At 38.2% G+C, this 15650-nt stretch overlaps 1 protein-coding gene across 7 annotated transcripts in view; it reads right to left on the minus strand.

Moving 5' to 3' along the window:
* Positions 1-5181: 5181 nt before the first annotated feature.
* The window catches only part of LOC125039378 (DENN domain-containing protein 1A-like), a 31154-nt gene continuing 20685 nt past the window's right edge, over positions 5182-15650 (minus strand). For 3 of the 7 annotated variants that reach the window (XM_047633219.1, XM_047633216.1, XM_047633217.1), the window contains 3 exons: positions 11307-11639; positions 9619-9775; positions 5182-6492 (listed from right to left, as the gene is read on the minus strand). In XM_047633219.1, the coding sequence (XP_047489175.1) occupies positions 5834-6492; positions 9619-9775; positions 11307-11639 (1149 nt within the window). In that variant the 3' untranslated portion in view covers positions 5182-5833. Of the gene's footprint in view, positions 6509-7249; positions 7307-9618; positions 9776-11306; positions 11640-14244; positions 14332-15650 lie in introns of all 7 variants that reach the window. The other 4 variants (XM_047633223.1, XM_047633220.1, XM_047633222.1 and 1 more) reach the window with 4 other exon arrangements.

Below are 15650 nucleotides of genomic sequence, written 5' to 3' on the forward strand. Positions count from 1 at the left end.
CAGCATTACCCCTTTGCCTCTGGTAGCATATACATCATGCCACACCAAGAATGGCCATAATATATAATAAATTCATTTTTAAGATAGTATTCACAACAAAAGTGATCCTCAGATATCATCTAGCTTTAACACAGTGGCACTGAGTATGTACACTGTCCACTGTAGTTTTGTTTTGGCAGTTTTGTTTATATATAAATGTCTTCATAAGCTCCTAATCTCATTCCTTGAATCATCAGGAAGTACTCGGTTTGAATACTACTATCCTTGTTATTTTTACTAATATTGGTAGTAACATCATCGTTATCAAAACATTCTATGCAATACTAATAGTAATGAAACTAAAAAATTTCCTTTGTGAAAATTAAAGTATGAGGTAAACAGGTAAGCTCAGGTAGGACTAGTAATTAACCTGACTATGACTAAGCATTTGTGAAGCTTTCTTTGCATAATGGTTAATGGTTACAAAGCAACATAAATGCTAGACTTCAAAGGTCCTATAGCATTACAAAAAGGTGTAGTAGAAAAAAGTGCAAGGGGGGTTAGTTAATGATTTAATGTACTATACATCAAAAGTCATACAGCAATTTAGGATAGTATAGTACTGAGAAGGATGAGGATAGAGATGGTTAGTAATAAGTTAAGGTAGAAATTAGCAAAAGGGTGATTAGATCAAAATTGTCTAAGGAAAACTTGAGGATTCTGAAATGATGTCCATATGGAAAGGATTAGCAAAAGGGGATTAGATCAAAGAGCAGCTTCAGAACAAATGTCAGGAAGGGGATTGATCCAGGGAAAGGTATTTTTGTGATAAAAGCTAGCCACTTTTATCTAGGGGGAAGTGGAAAGGATAATGGGGAAGGAAGGGAGGGAGTGGGAGGAAGGGGTGTAGGGGGAACATAAGTAGGAGGATAGATGTTGGCTATCACTTTGAGTGTAGAGGGAATGGGAGCCAAGAGTTGGTTGGATTGTTGAGGTATAGACATGTTATCTTGTGTTATAATTAGATAGTTTTGAATGTCCAAGAGTTTCTGGAATGGAGTTGGTTGAGCAGGTCTTAGAAACAAAGATTTTCTTATGTGAGGGAGAAGAGGGGACAGACATTTGAGGGACGGAGAAAGAGGAAGGTGTAATGCTTAGCTGGAGTGAAAGGCTTATATTGTCTGATGTGATTAGTAGAGCAAGGAGGAGGAGGAGTAGACATTGGGGAAATAAAGATTGGAGTGTCTAGGTTTAGAATGGCAAAAGAATTTGACTGGGAGAGTGAGGGGGTAGAAGTGGGTACTTAAGGAATAGGAGGAAGAGATGCTAGGGGAGATGTAGAAACATCTTGGGGAGAAGGGGTAGGGGCAGAGCTAAAGACAGCACTAGAGTAGGTAGTAAGAGAAAAACATTGTCAGCATGTTTCCTGCCTGGCTTTGTGTAATGTGAGGCAAAGTTTGAATTTGAGGGCTGCTGTCTCAGACTCACCTTGTAGACAGGGTAGCCCTTATAAAATACATTATAGGAACCGCCACAATTGGCACACATGCATGATTGTGCAGTTTGAATGATCGTGGCCAAGTTGAGCACATAGAGGGCAGTGGGCTATGTAGTGACAATGCTTGGGAGGGTGGCAAAAGTAGCAACAAGCAAAATGGTTGGACAGGGAAGGACTCTCTACCAATGTAAACTTCATGGGGAGGTCATGTCTACAGGTGGTCCTGGCAGTATTGGTGTAGGACAGTTCAGTGGCCTCTAGGGAAATGATGTCGCATTGTACTGATATGGCATCTTGGTCAAACAGGCAGGCAAGTAGGACGTTTATACAGTCTGACCAACCGTTGTCATAGTCAAAGAAATCAGCCAGATAGATGGAAACAGTTCCAGTACAAGTATCAATGGAGGGTTGAATCTGAGCCAGAGGTCAGGGAAATGGAAGAGTTCAATGTCATTGGGGCTATTTGCCTTGTGGACTATGATGCAGTATCAGTACAATGCTACACTATTCCCCCTAAAGGCCACCGTAAGTCCTCCACCAGCATTGCAAAGACTACTTTCTACAGATATGACCTCCCCCATGATGTTTATATTGGTAGAGAATTCCTCCCTGTCTGATCATATCAACCTACCCCTAACAATGTCTAATTTTTTGGCACCTAGACGCTGCCAAGCACTGCTGCTCCACAGCTCAATACCCTGTGTGCCCAATGTGGTCATGATTGATCAAACTGCTTTGCACAGTCACACACGTGCCAATTGTGGCTTCCATAATGTATTTTGTAAGGGTTGCCCTTCCTAGAAAGTTGAAAGTGAAGTGGTAATTGATTCAAAATTGGCCTCACATTACATGGTCAGACGGGAAGCACATTGACGAGGTTTTTCTCATACTCCCTACTCCAATGCTGTCGTGCACTTCACCCCTTCCCCTTCCTCCAAAGACGTTTCTACATCCTCCCCTGTATTTATTCCTCCATCTAATGTTTCCACTCTTAACCCCTTCCTCTCCCAATCAAATTCTTTTGCAATTTTAAATCTAGACCCCCAGTCTCTACCACTGCCCTAACACGTGCCCCTCTCCCTCCTCGCTCTATCATAGCAGACAATCTAAATTTTCCACCCCGTCTTCTACCACACTCTCTCCTCCACCTTCCTCAGATGCTTATCTTCTATTCTCCCCCTCACAAGAAAACTTTTGTTTCTCACAACTCCCCAACCAAATCTACTTTGGAAACTCCCTCTACACTCAAAGTAACTGCTGACATCCCTTCCTCTCCTATTCATGTTTCCCCTAGACCCCTTCCTCCTACTCTCTCCCAACACATCTCGTTCCCCCCTTCTTTCCCCATTATCCTTTCTGCTTTCCCCTGGATATACAGAAGGGATAATGTCAGAACCCCCCCCTTCCCTGGATTCTCTTCCTCTTGACATCTCTCCATAAACAGATCTAATTACCCTTAAACTCACTTTAGCCCATTTACTCACCCTCTTTTCCCCCTTTTAATCCAATACTATTCTGAACTATAATACAACATTTGACATAGCACATTTAATCAACAACCTCCCCCCCCCCCCCCCCCCCCTCTTTACCCTTCTCACTAATACACCGTTTTATAGTGCTATATGACCTTTGATGTCTGGCTCATTTATTTTGCTTTGTAACCATTAACCACTGGGCTCTGTAATGGCAGTGAAGGATCTGAATCCAATGGGTTTAATGTCAACCCAGTGGGAAACAGGGATTACTTTTTTTTTTTTTTTTTTTTTTTTTGTAAATTAACTTCTCTCAAGTGCCTTCACATTATGAAGGAATATCCAATCTTTCTCCATCTGCTAAATTTTGCATTAAAGAAAAAACACAGTGGATTTATTGATAAATATATTTATCATAGGAAAATAACAATGAGACACTAGTAATAGAGAGATGGTGCATATCAGCTTGACCATGGAAACACTGACACCATGAATATTTGTGTAGACATGACCAATGGGAATGGAATGAAAAATTACAATGAAGCCCTAAAATGAGTGGAAATTCCAGCCCATGCCAACTGCACAATGGTCTTCATCTAATTTATGCAGATTGAGAATTCCTGATGCAGCACTGGGTTACACAGTCTTACGAACATTCTGCAGTTGAACATGGGTGTATATATTTTATTTCTTTTGTCTACTACTTTTATTCCTACAGAAGCCTGGTATATTTACAATGGCATTTCAGGAGGCAACAGATGGTAACAAATATATTTTTAAACATTTCATATTCCTAATTAGGGTTTTATATCTTTTAAATATATAATTCAATAATAACAAGTGATTCGCAAAGTATTTAAGAATTTTACCTTCTTGACTACACAGACAAAGGTTTCTTTCTTGACACTACGAATAGGCGGTTTGGGATTTTTTTTATCTTTGCATTTTTATGCTACATGGCTAATATGCTGTAATGAGTTTAGCAAGACTAAAACAGTTCTATTTTATGAATGAAACAGGAACAGACAAAAATAAAAAAAGAAAGAAAGAAAGAAAGAAAGAAAGAAAGAAAGAAAGAAAGAAAGAAAGAAAGAAAGAAAGAAAGAAGAAAGAAAGAAAGAAAGAAAGAAAGAAAGAAAGAAAGAAAGAAAGAAAGAAAGAAAGAAAGAAAGAAAGAAAGAAAGAAAGAAAGAAAGAAAGAAAGAAAGAAAGAAAGAAAGAAAGAAAGAAAGAAAGAAAGAAAGAAAGAAAGAAAGAAAGAAAGAAGAAAGAAAAGAAAGAAAGAAAGAAAAGAAAAGAAAAATCTTCCTACAGATAATGGATAAGGTGGGCTTTGTTCTGTACTACAATATGTCTTCATGAGTTTCTGCAGGAGACTACATGCTTGCTTTTGCCATTCACACATTAAAATTTCCTGTACATTCGTGACCTATTTAACAAGTACATAGTATACTTTTTAAATTTTTTGTTTTGTTTTTTTTTGTTTTATAAAAAGGTCTTTACAATAATTATGAACACCTATAAGATGATGACAGAATTGTAAAACAAAAACAGAAAGAGAGAGAAGAAACACTTTCTGTCCCAACTAAAATTGTGCGTGGATAAGCACCATGATCCCACATATTGGGGTATTTTGTGTCTAGCGATTTTAAACTATAGAGATATTTGGCAGTAGGTCCATCGGTAGTGCACAGTTCTATAACATTTATATAGATTATGAATAAATATAAATTTTATATAACTACCCCAGCTGTAAAACATTGAATATGCAACAAAAATTATAAAGAATAATTGAATTTATTTCAAGCAAGAAAAGAAGGTTTATGTGGCTATTTGGGGATTTTCATACTTTTATAAAAGGCGTTTAATGCTGACAATACACAAGAACTTTTCTTTCATTCGAAGCAATAATTTTCATTAACAACTGCCTGCACTTCAAATATATTCAATGTCGGTAAAATATATATATATACACACACATACATACAAACACATAGACACATACACATATACATACTTACAATCACACATGTGAATACTTTCAAATGGCTCGATGTATAAATATAACTGCATAAAAACACTGGCATTCAAATATGATTTCACTGCATGTAAAACCAAACTGACTGCTGACAAACCCTAAACAATTTTTCTAACTCTTTGGCTTATTAGTAAACCTAGTGAGAATAAACATTCTTATGAAGATATCAAGAGCTTATATTTTCTTAATGTAGGTCTTCTCTATAAAAAAAACAAAAACAAAAAAAAAACATGCATTCATTCTAAATACATACATATATAAGTTTTGTGTGTATGAGTGTATGTGTGTGTGTATATATATATACATATATATATACACGAAGATATGATTACATTTATGACTCTTGATGTATAAATATCACGAATGGTATGAAAACACTTACATTTAATGTGGTCTCGCATACCTGCATTTGCTTGCGTTATTCATATCCCAAACTATAAATACTTCCAGTTATTTCACTTACTGTTTTCTTTTTCTTATTCTTTGGCTTATTTAAATTAAAGTTCATGATTAGTAAACCTAATGAGAATAACAATCTTACAAAGATATGAAGAACTTGCTTTTCCTAAAGTATGTCTTCCTCTATATAATAAACATGCATTCCTGTATTTTTAGATTCTCTTCTTAAAATACCAAACAAATTTAAACAGATTGTGCTAAAATATGATTGTAGTTGGTGAAGCAATTTACTCAACTGCTTCTTTGTCTTCTATCTTTTCCTCAAACCTGATATCACAACCACAAGTGAATGGGATGATACTTTACTTGTTTACACTGAACATATTTCAATGTTAACTTGCTGTAAAGACTGAATTTATTTATTTACTTACTTTCGTATTTTTGTAATCAATCAAATGTTGCCCATTTACTTTCACTAGGCCCATTAGTGTCATTTTTGCTTTCCCCTCTGGAGTCTGTTACTTTATTGTTATTCACTACTGTATTATTGTTGTTCCCAAGAGTCACAGCTTTGGACTGACTATTTACACTAAGTTTTTGGAAGTCCTTGGAAAAATCCCCCAATAAGTCCCGCTGTGACAGTCTTGGAGGTCTCTGGGGCTGGGTGGAAGTGACTGCAGCCTTGTTAGGTTGAGCCAGAGGGGGTTCAAACTGCACATACTGGCCTGGTCTGGTCGCAGCAGCTGTCATTGGTTGGTTGTCTGTACTCCCTGACAACATGCTGGATGCAAATGCTGCTGCAGCACTGCCTCCTCTTGTGGAACTTGGGAGCGAGTTTGCGCTTGGTGGTTTGTGCTGATTGTACATAGGGTTCTGACAGCCAATTGGTGTACCCAAACTAGTCTGAAGGGAAGAGAATGGACGGTACTCTGGCCCCAACCCCTGATAGGAAGCAAGAGGGCGGTATTCTGAAGGGCGTTTAGGAGTGGCATTGGGCAATCCTGTTGTGTTGATAGCAGAGGAACGGGCAAGAGATGGATGTGCAGGGAGATGAGACATACTGACACTGCCAACCCCAACTCCACCTTCACCTTGTACTGCCACTCCTGAAAACAATGGAGTCTGTGGGAGTTAAATGAGCAGATTTTCAAATAGATTAATACTACAACAAGGGCCTTCTCCATTTTTTTGCATGACACTGTGGAACTGCTGCTCTAAAAGCATGCGTGAAAAAGTATTTTGTACCACCATGCTTGCCTGAGTGATGTAACCAAAAGTGCAAGTGTAGTTATCCATAGAGGTCTTGTGCATGTCCCCAGGTTACACACTGTACTGTGTAGGTAAGATGGTAACCTATACAATGTGCCTGTGAACAGATTACCTGAAGAGGGTGCCAGGGTGTCATCCCTAAACACTAAACTGAACTGACCTTAAATGTTCATCATGCTCTGTCAGTAATTATTCTATTAAACTGAATGAGAGAAAATTGGCATATATGCAAGAGCTATGTTGTGTATGCATAAGTTGGTCTTCATAAGACAGTGTGTTAGTAGCTGATATTCATCAATATTTACAAATTAAAGGTAAACCTTAAAATGCTTCACTACAGTATTAAAATGTGGGCATGACTGCAAGAAAGACAGTTATCTATGCATAGATTATTGCATACATTAATAGCATAATAATTCATATATAAAAAGTCTTTGATCATTTCTCCAGAAAAAAAAAGTTGAAGTAAAACTTGTTATATGCAATATGCTAGTGCATGGCAAGCAGAATACCAGCTTGAAGTTATACTATAGATATATACACTTTTTAGTTATCTAGATTACCATCTTACTTCTAAATGTATTATAAAATTACCCATCATGAAAAGTTCATCCAATTCACAGTTTAGCTCTCGCTATTTGCAGGTTTTTCCTGCAACAAAAAATGCAAATACACTCTGTGAAAAATAAAATAAAATAAAATGTATATATATATATAATTTTAATGTTTCTTACCAATAGGGCTGACTTATCCAATCTTTAACTAAAGCTGTAAATAAATTAAGATTTTAACTATAAGGTTATAAAAGAATTTATGATCAATAATAATAAAGTCAGTAACTTCAAAATCATCAATGGTTCTCTTGCTTCTTCATCTTTTTATCTAAGTTGCCATAGGACGAAGCTACTCTACAATTCTCCTAAGGAAGAATAATTCTCATTAATATCTTTATTTATGGCTAAGCTGTACATTATGAGCTGAGAAGCAGTGTGTATGGCACTGGTCTTGGCAAATTAACTCCTTGATGCTGGGATGGCATGTTCCTACATGCCACGTCTACTGTGGTTTTAGTTTATTAATTTTGCTCACACACCAATGACTCCACAAGAGCTTAGTCACCCAAGGAGTCAATAACTAGTCCCACCTGATCTCACTCGTTTTCCCTTTTCCTTAATATCTGGATTATTTCTATTTTCTTTCTGCTATTAGTATTGGTAATAACCCTGATGTCAAAAATAACAATAACATTAATATTAATAACATTAGAAAAATAAGTCTTTTAAAAAATATCAAGGAATAAATATATAAGGTGAGGTCAGGAAGGCCTACTAATTGACTCCTTGGGGACTGAGCACTTCTGGAGCCATCTATGTGTAAAAAAAAATCCACAAAAATAAAAACTGCAGTGGACAGTGCAATTACCCAGTGAAAACAGGTTAAGAATCAAAAGCCTTAAACAGAAGTCAAGTGTTCCTTTGTTTTACTTTGTTTTCTTCTTTCTTTCTTTTTATGGTGTTAACATTTAATGCTACTTATGCAATCAAATTATAAACTCTAAAAAAAAAAAAAAAGTGCAATCAAACAATTTACTAAGTATCTAGAGATATGTAATTTAATATTTCCTGCCTATAAATGGACAAACATGGATAACTTCACAATAAATTCACTCATTTATTTGCTACTGTAACTGCTGTAAAATTAGGCAATGTAAATGAATCTTACTATTTTTTAATAATCAGCATAACTCCTACTTGACTATATTCTTGATTCTTTTTTATGTCAACATATTGGCACCTAGTGAAAGAGGAGAGAAGAAGGAGGAGGAGGAGGAGGAGGAGGAGGAGGAGGAGGAGGAGGAGAAGAAGAAGAAGAAGAAGAAGAAGAAGAAGAAGAAGAAGAAGAAGAAGAAGAAGAAGAAGAAGAAGAAGAAGAAGAAGAAGAAGAAGAAGAAGAAGAAGAAGAAGAAGAAGAAGAAGAAGAAGAAGAAGAAGAAGAAGAAGAAGAAGAAGAAGAAGAAGAAGAAGAAGAAGAAGAAGAAGAAGAAAAGAAAAGAAAAAGAAAAGAAAAAGAAAAAGAAAAAGAAAAAGAAAAAGAAAAAGAAAAAGAAAAAGAAAAAGAAAAAGAAGAAAAAGAAAAAGAAAAAGAAAAAGAAAAAGAAAAAGAAAAAGAAAAAGAAGAAGAAAAAGAAGAAGAAAAAGAAGAAGAAGAAGAAGGAGGAGGAGGAAAAGAGAGAGAGAGAGAGAGAGAGAGAGAGAGAGAGAGAGAGAGAGAGAGAGAGAGAGAGAGAGAGAGAGAGAGAGAGAGAGAGAGAGAGAGTGAGAGTGAGAGTGAGAGTGAGAGTGAGAGTGAGAGTGAGAGTGAGAGAGAGACAGACAGAGAGACAGAGAGACAGAGAGACAGAGAGACAGAGAGACAGAGAGACAGAGAGACAGAGACACAGAGAGACAGAGAGACAGAGAGACAGAGAGACAGAGAGACAGAGAGACAGAGAGACTGAGAGACTGAGAGACAGAGAGACTGAGAGACAGAGAGAGACTGAGAGACAGAGAGAGACAGAGACAGAGAGAGACAGAGAGGGAGAGGATAGGGGACAGAAGATTAGAGAAGAAAACAGAGGAGACACTAAGTATATATATAGGTGTGTGGGTACCTGAGTGTGTGTGGCAATAAATACGTACGTGATTTAATCATGACTCATCTACCATGCTTACAGAGGCCAAATCATTAACAGATGTCGCTTTCAGCAAAAAACTACAAATCAACTTGACTTAATCTTTATTTATTGCCAATGAAAAGCCAAGTACGTTCCTACATACAAAATTCCCCTCACGAACCCTGCTAAGAGATCCATTTCACATAAGTAGTATCAATGAACATATTTCCAAAACACCACCCACATTTTCAAGCACCAAGAAACCTCCGTACACTTTAAGTAATCTTCCAAGTCAAACCAATAGCCTCACCTGGAAGGCTTGAGGTAGATCTAGCCACACCGGGCACTGGAGGGGGTGGCTGGCTGGGTCGGATGCTCTGCACAGGCCTTTGGGGGATGTCTTTGGAGAAGAGTGGGTCGAAAATCTCATCCTGTGGGGACTCCAGAAAGATGAGGTCTTGGCCGTCCTGTAAGGCAGCAATACATGCTAATAAGCTTGATGTTCGCAACTCTACTCAGCTTTGAGAATTCACCCTTTTTTTTTTTCTTTTCCTTTTTTTTTTTTTTGTATTTCTTTCCTCAACAATATTCTTCAATCTGGTGTGAAAGTCATGCATTACTATATGTCAAAAAATGAGCAGTCATAAGATTTAGAATTTATATGAACATTTACTCTGAACATTAACAAATTCATTTCCCACATAATATATTTCTTAGACAAGCAATAATAATTTAAAAGCAAACCAAAGCAAACATACCAAAAATAAAGAAAAACATGTGAAATTAAACTTTTTGTTTAAAAATGCAGGATATTCACCCAAATAGACCTATAATCTTTTTAAAGGCATGCAACTAAAGCAGGCAATTATAAAAAAAGCATTCACTGGATTAAGCATATAAATGTAATAAAAACACCAGTACCAAAACCAAAAAGAAATGGTTTACAGAGTACAGTAAAAATAATATATATATATAAAACCGAAAACTATCAATCAAATCAGCTCAATAAAATAATGCAACTATTTACCCTAAAATGTCCTATGAATCTAAAAAAAAAAAAAAAAGAAAAAAAGTAAAGAAAAGAACAAATGGCAACACAAGATCCAAGAGGCCCAATTGGAAAATGATGGAAAAGTGTATTACCTCCTCACCAGACCCCTGATCAAAGCCAAGGTGGGGGCTAGGGCTCCTTGTTCGACGGCCTAGGGATGGGGGAGGAGGGGGCAGGGGGCTGAAGGAACGCTGGAACAGGTCAGGGGACTTGGACTGACGGCTGGGTTCGGGTTGGGAAAGGGGGCTGGGGGACGGGTGGGAGGATGCCGGGGATTGGGAGCTCCGAGGGATGGGAGACACGCTCCCTCCCTGGACAGCAGATTCATTTAGCGGTGGAGAAAGACTGGTTAGCACGGCAGGAAGGCTCATGGTCATAATGTCCGTGGGGTGAGAGGCAGAGGAGAAAAAGAGAACGTTCCCCGCATAGCCCGGTTGAGACGGGGAGGAATAAGTTACTTGGGGAATATTAACAGAGGAGCACAGGATGCTGTCATCTGAATTTTCAATGGCCTCAAATTCAGCTACGAGAGATTTGTTATCTACAGATTTGGTTAGCTTGGAATAAAAATACCCAGGTGTCCCACCCTTAGAGGAATACTTAGAAAGAGAGGCAGAGAAAGCTTGACTTGCACCATATCTAGGAAATCCAATGCTACAAGAGGAAGAGGAGGAATTAGAGCTCGGGGGTTCCAAAACTTCAGTGCTCTGCAACCCCTGAGGCAACCTCGAGGAAGGTGATGCATGCCCAGGGGGTACACACGTCCTAGCGGTGGAGGACAGAACAGAAGATGCAAGACAAGTGCCAGAGGAATCAGAAGTAAACTTTGTGTTGCTGGTTCTACAGGCAAAGGCAGGAGGACAATCATTGGCAGAGGAATCACAGAACTGCCTGCGCGTGCCTGACTTGCTACTGCTTCTGGGGGTAGTACAGTAGCCTTTACATACAGCAGAGACGCTGGAGACATCTTTAGAAGGGCGAGAGGGAGAACGTGGTGACAGCTGTGAGTGTCCCCGCCTATTTGTATCCAAGACAGAAGAAGCAGCACCATCAACTCGGTTGGCTGTAGTGGTGAAGTCTCTATCATCGTGCAGAAGCTTAGGGGAGCGAAAGTATGAAGTGGAGCTGTCTACAACCTCGTCTTCATCCCCACCACCAACATTGTCATCGTCAAATGAGACAGGGAAACGGTATCCAAAAGATGCCATAATGGGAGGAGGAAGTTCAATGTCTAAGGAGAGGTCAATGAGAGGGAGAGAGGTGAGGCTGGCACTCAGTTGCTGTAAGAGACACACATTAAAAATCTCTTAGTTTCCCACACTCTAGCAGAATATCTTTATACAATAAATTTCATTCATATTATATCAAGCATATGCTCATTTCATATCACAGTCAATGGTCCCTGATTCTCACCACGCATAAATCAATCATCCACAAATAGTGCATATGCAAGATATAAAATCCACATTCCTATCTTTCTGGTATGAACATAAGTAAAAATATTGTTTGTGAGACATCCTCCTTTAGATAACCAACATGTAACAATCACATATAATCAATTGATCTCCCATCCTCCAAGCGGGCATTATCGTTCACCATATCCTAACCAACATTAAAACATAAAACTGGAAATCCACAAATGCATATACATATTCGTGCACACACACACGCGTGTGTGTGTGTGTGTATGTGTGTATTTGAGTGTATTTGTGTGTATTTATGTATTTGTGTGTGTGTATTTGTGTGTGTGTGTGTGTGTGTGTGTGTGTGTGTGTGTGTGTGTGTGTGTGTGTGTGTGTGTGTGTGTGTGTGTGTGTGTGTGAGAGAGAGAGAGAGAGAGAGAGAGAGAGAGAGAGAGAGAGAGAGAGAGAGAGAGAGAGAGAGAGAGAGAGAGAGAGTGTGTGTGTGTGTGTGTGTGAGAGAGAGAGAGTGTGTGGGTGTGCACGAATACAAACTCTTACATATATTATTCTTATTTAACAGGAGGATGGCAGTAATTGAATCAAGCTTACAGCTTAGAAGCAATCCTACCAATCATGTTTATTCAAAGTTGTGAGAGAGAGAAAAAAAATTCTCTACAGAAATAGAGTAGGATTATCATACGGAATGTAAACACATTTTTAAAAAATTAAATGAAAAATGGACACAATCTTTTTCTACAGACTGAAAACAAATAGAACAATCAGAAACGTTACAATAAAAACGTTCTGCTTCTCTTTGTTTCTCCCATTATAACTGACCAATTTGTCCCTTCAACAGATGGGCATGAAAACATAAAACCAAAGTAATTAATTAGGTTTTCAGGTTTAAAGTTGCTCAAAGCAAGACACTATAAGAAGACACTTTACAACCATAAGATTCTTTGTGCAAATGCTTATGAGTGTTGATTGTGACTGTCAACTATATGTGTGCGCGAGCATATACGCATCTATGCCTGAGCGTATCTGCATGTGTATCTATGAGTACGAGAACGTATAACGGCACGGACAGTAACCAAGCAACCTCTAGAATACCAGCAATAAATATGTCACAGAGTGGCCAGAATACTAAAGATAAAAATACTGATAAAAATAAATAAATAAATAAATGGGATGGTACAGAATTTTGCAAGCATGGTTTAGTTACAGTGAGGATCACCAGCCTGCGAGACAAAGTCCCAGGATTATGACAAAATGGTAGCTTAGGAGCATTTGAAGCTTGCTCTGGGAGTAGCATTAACTCCCGGCAGTTCCTTCTGCCACTTTACCATACAAAGATAAAGAAAATAGACCATGGTTAAGATGGATAAAATGGCAGATAGACAGATGGACAGGTAGAAAAATTTCTTTACTTACAAAAATAGTAATGAATGTGTATGTTAGTACATTTGTGTGTGTGTATATTTTTATGTTTGTTCTTGAGTTTGTGTGTGAGTGAGTGAGTGTTTTTGTGTGTATTTGTGTATTTGTGTGTGTGTGTGTGTGTGTGTGTGTGTGTGTGTGTGTGTGTGTGTGTGTGTGTGTGTGTGTGTGTGTGTGTGTGTGTGTGTGTGTGTGTGTGTGTGTGTGGGTGTGTGTGTGTGTGTGTGTGTGTGTATTTGTGTGTGTGTATTTGTGTGTGTATATTTGTATGTGTATATTTGTGTGTGTATATTTGTGTGTGTGTGTGTGTGTGTGTGTGTGTGTGTGTGTGTGTGTGTGTGTGTGTGTGTGTGTGTGTGTGTGTGTGTGTGAGTGAGTGAGTGAGTGAGTGAGTGAGTGAGTGAGTGAGTGAGTGAGTGAGTGAGTGAGTGAGTGAGTGAGTGAGTGAGTGAGTGATGGAGTGTGAGAGCGTGTCTCTCGCATATGTTATGTATGTCTGTGTGTGTCTGTGCATATGTGTCTGTGCATATGTGTCTGTGCATATGTGTCTGTGCATATGTGTCTGCATATATGTGTGCCTGTGCATATGTATACTTATGAGTCTGTTCCTATGTGTCTTTGCCTGTGTGTGTGTATGTGCATGCGTGCATGCAGATCAATATGCTGCACCTGGCCAAGTGACAAAATCATCATAAATATTTGATCCAAACAACGAATTGGATTCAAACATCTTTCCATCTTAGAAACCCTGTGCTTCATCCCAGGCTCTTGCTTCTAGCCTTGATCTATGCATGAGATCTGACTATTTCATGCCATCATCAGCAATCAACTGTCCATCTTTCTGTCCTACTCACTAACTTAAACTCTTTAATCTTTTATAGATAGAAAGATGCTACATGTATATACAAAATATAAAATCATCATATGCATTTCTTTCTTACTATAAAGTCTCACTGAGCATTATGCATCCATGGCTGTGCAAGCAAAAATAGCTGCTGTACAATGCTTTTGCTCCAGCAATGCAGGCAACACAGGACAAACTCACCCCACGATACACATTGCCTTTGTGCATCCACGTTGCTGCATTTATATTAATGGCCAAAAAAGCTGGTATAGAGACTGATTTTTTCAGCTGAAATCATACAAAAACATCATGATGATCAAGCACACACAAAATCAATCAAAATAACAGAGAAGAAAATAGATAAAGGGGTATAAAGAGAGAGAAAGAAGAAAGAGAAAAGGAAGAGAATCACTCCAAAAAATAAAAAACAAGATGAGGTCAAACAACACTTCATCCTGGTCGTCACAGGCCACACGTCTTGAAACCATGGGCATACAAAACTCCATCATCTTACACTTTTGAATTCCAGTCCAAAACAAGATGCCTGGTTCCTTTTCTTATTTATAACTGAGCTCATAAAATGTCTCTGGGACTTTACAATGTTTTTTAATTCTGACCATTTATGAAACCCTTACTTAAAACACTGATCACATATATATTCTCTCTCCTTTTACTGTGAGGATGAAATATATACAGGGTAAGTAAATTCCATAAACATATCCTTATGTATGTGTGTGTGTGTGTGTGTGTGTGTGTGTGTGTGTGTGTGTGTGTGTGTGTGTGTGTGTGTGTGTGTGTGTGTGTGTGTGTATGTGTGTGTATGTGTGTGTATGTGTGTATATGTGTATATGTATGTATGTATGTGTGTGTGTGTGTGTGTGTGTGTGTGTGTGTGTGTGTGTGTGTGTGTGTGTGTGTGTGTGTGTGTGTGTGTGTGTGTGTGTGTGTGTGTGTGTGTGTGTGTGTGTGTGTGTGTGCGCGCGCGCGCATGTGCACGCACGTGCATATGCACAAGCAAAGATGTACATTAGTTAACAAGTGAAACAGCTGCAGCCCATCCCTTTTTACAACAGTACAATGGCAATATCTATAACCATAGCCCTCCTAGTAAACTTGTAAACTCCAGACACAATCATCAGAAATCAATTCTAGGTAGACTACAGACTTCCAGGTGATTCTGAGAACAGTAGTGAAAATACAGAGAAATAAAAAAAAATAAAAAAAAAAAGTAAGCCACACCAAATCTAGCCTTGGAAATGGCTACATAAAGGAGACTGATTATATACATCAGCACGGTGGTTGGTCATCCAAAGCAAGTTAGTAACAAAAGCACTTTACTGTACTGGACTATCAGGAAGGGCTACTGAATATGAATAGAAATTAATCTCTTTAAGTCTCAAGCAGCATTAGAATGTTTCTCGTCAATATGCAGTTACCAAAATTAGCATACTTAAACATCACAATCAACAACTGCATCCTCAAAAAAGAAAAAGGCAAATTACACCCACATATGCAAGTGTATGTGCAAGTACACAGAATTACCAACAATGCTTCATTTTCCTATATAGTTTCTCCCTGCATTTCAATATTCTTATAAATCTCAAAAG

This window comes from Penaeus chinensis, chromosome 27, assembly GCF_019202785.1.
Source record: "Penaeus chinensis breed Huanghai No. 1 chromosome 27, ASM1920278v2, whole genome shotgun sequence".
NCBI classification, from domain to species: Eukaryota; Metazoa; Arthropoda; class Malacostraca; order Decapoda; family Penaeidae; genus Penaeus; species Penaeus chinensis.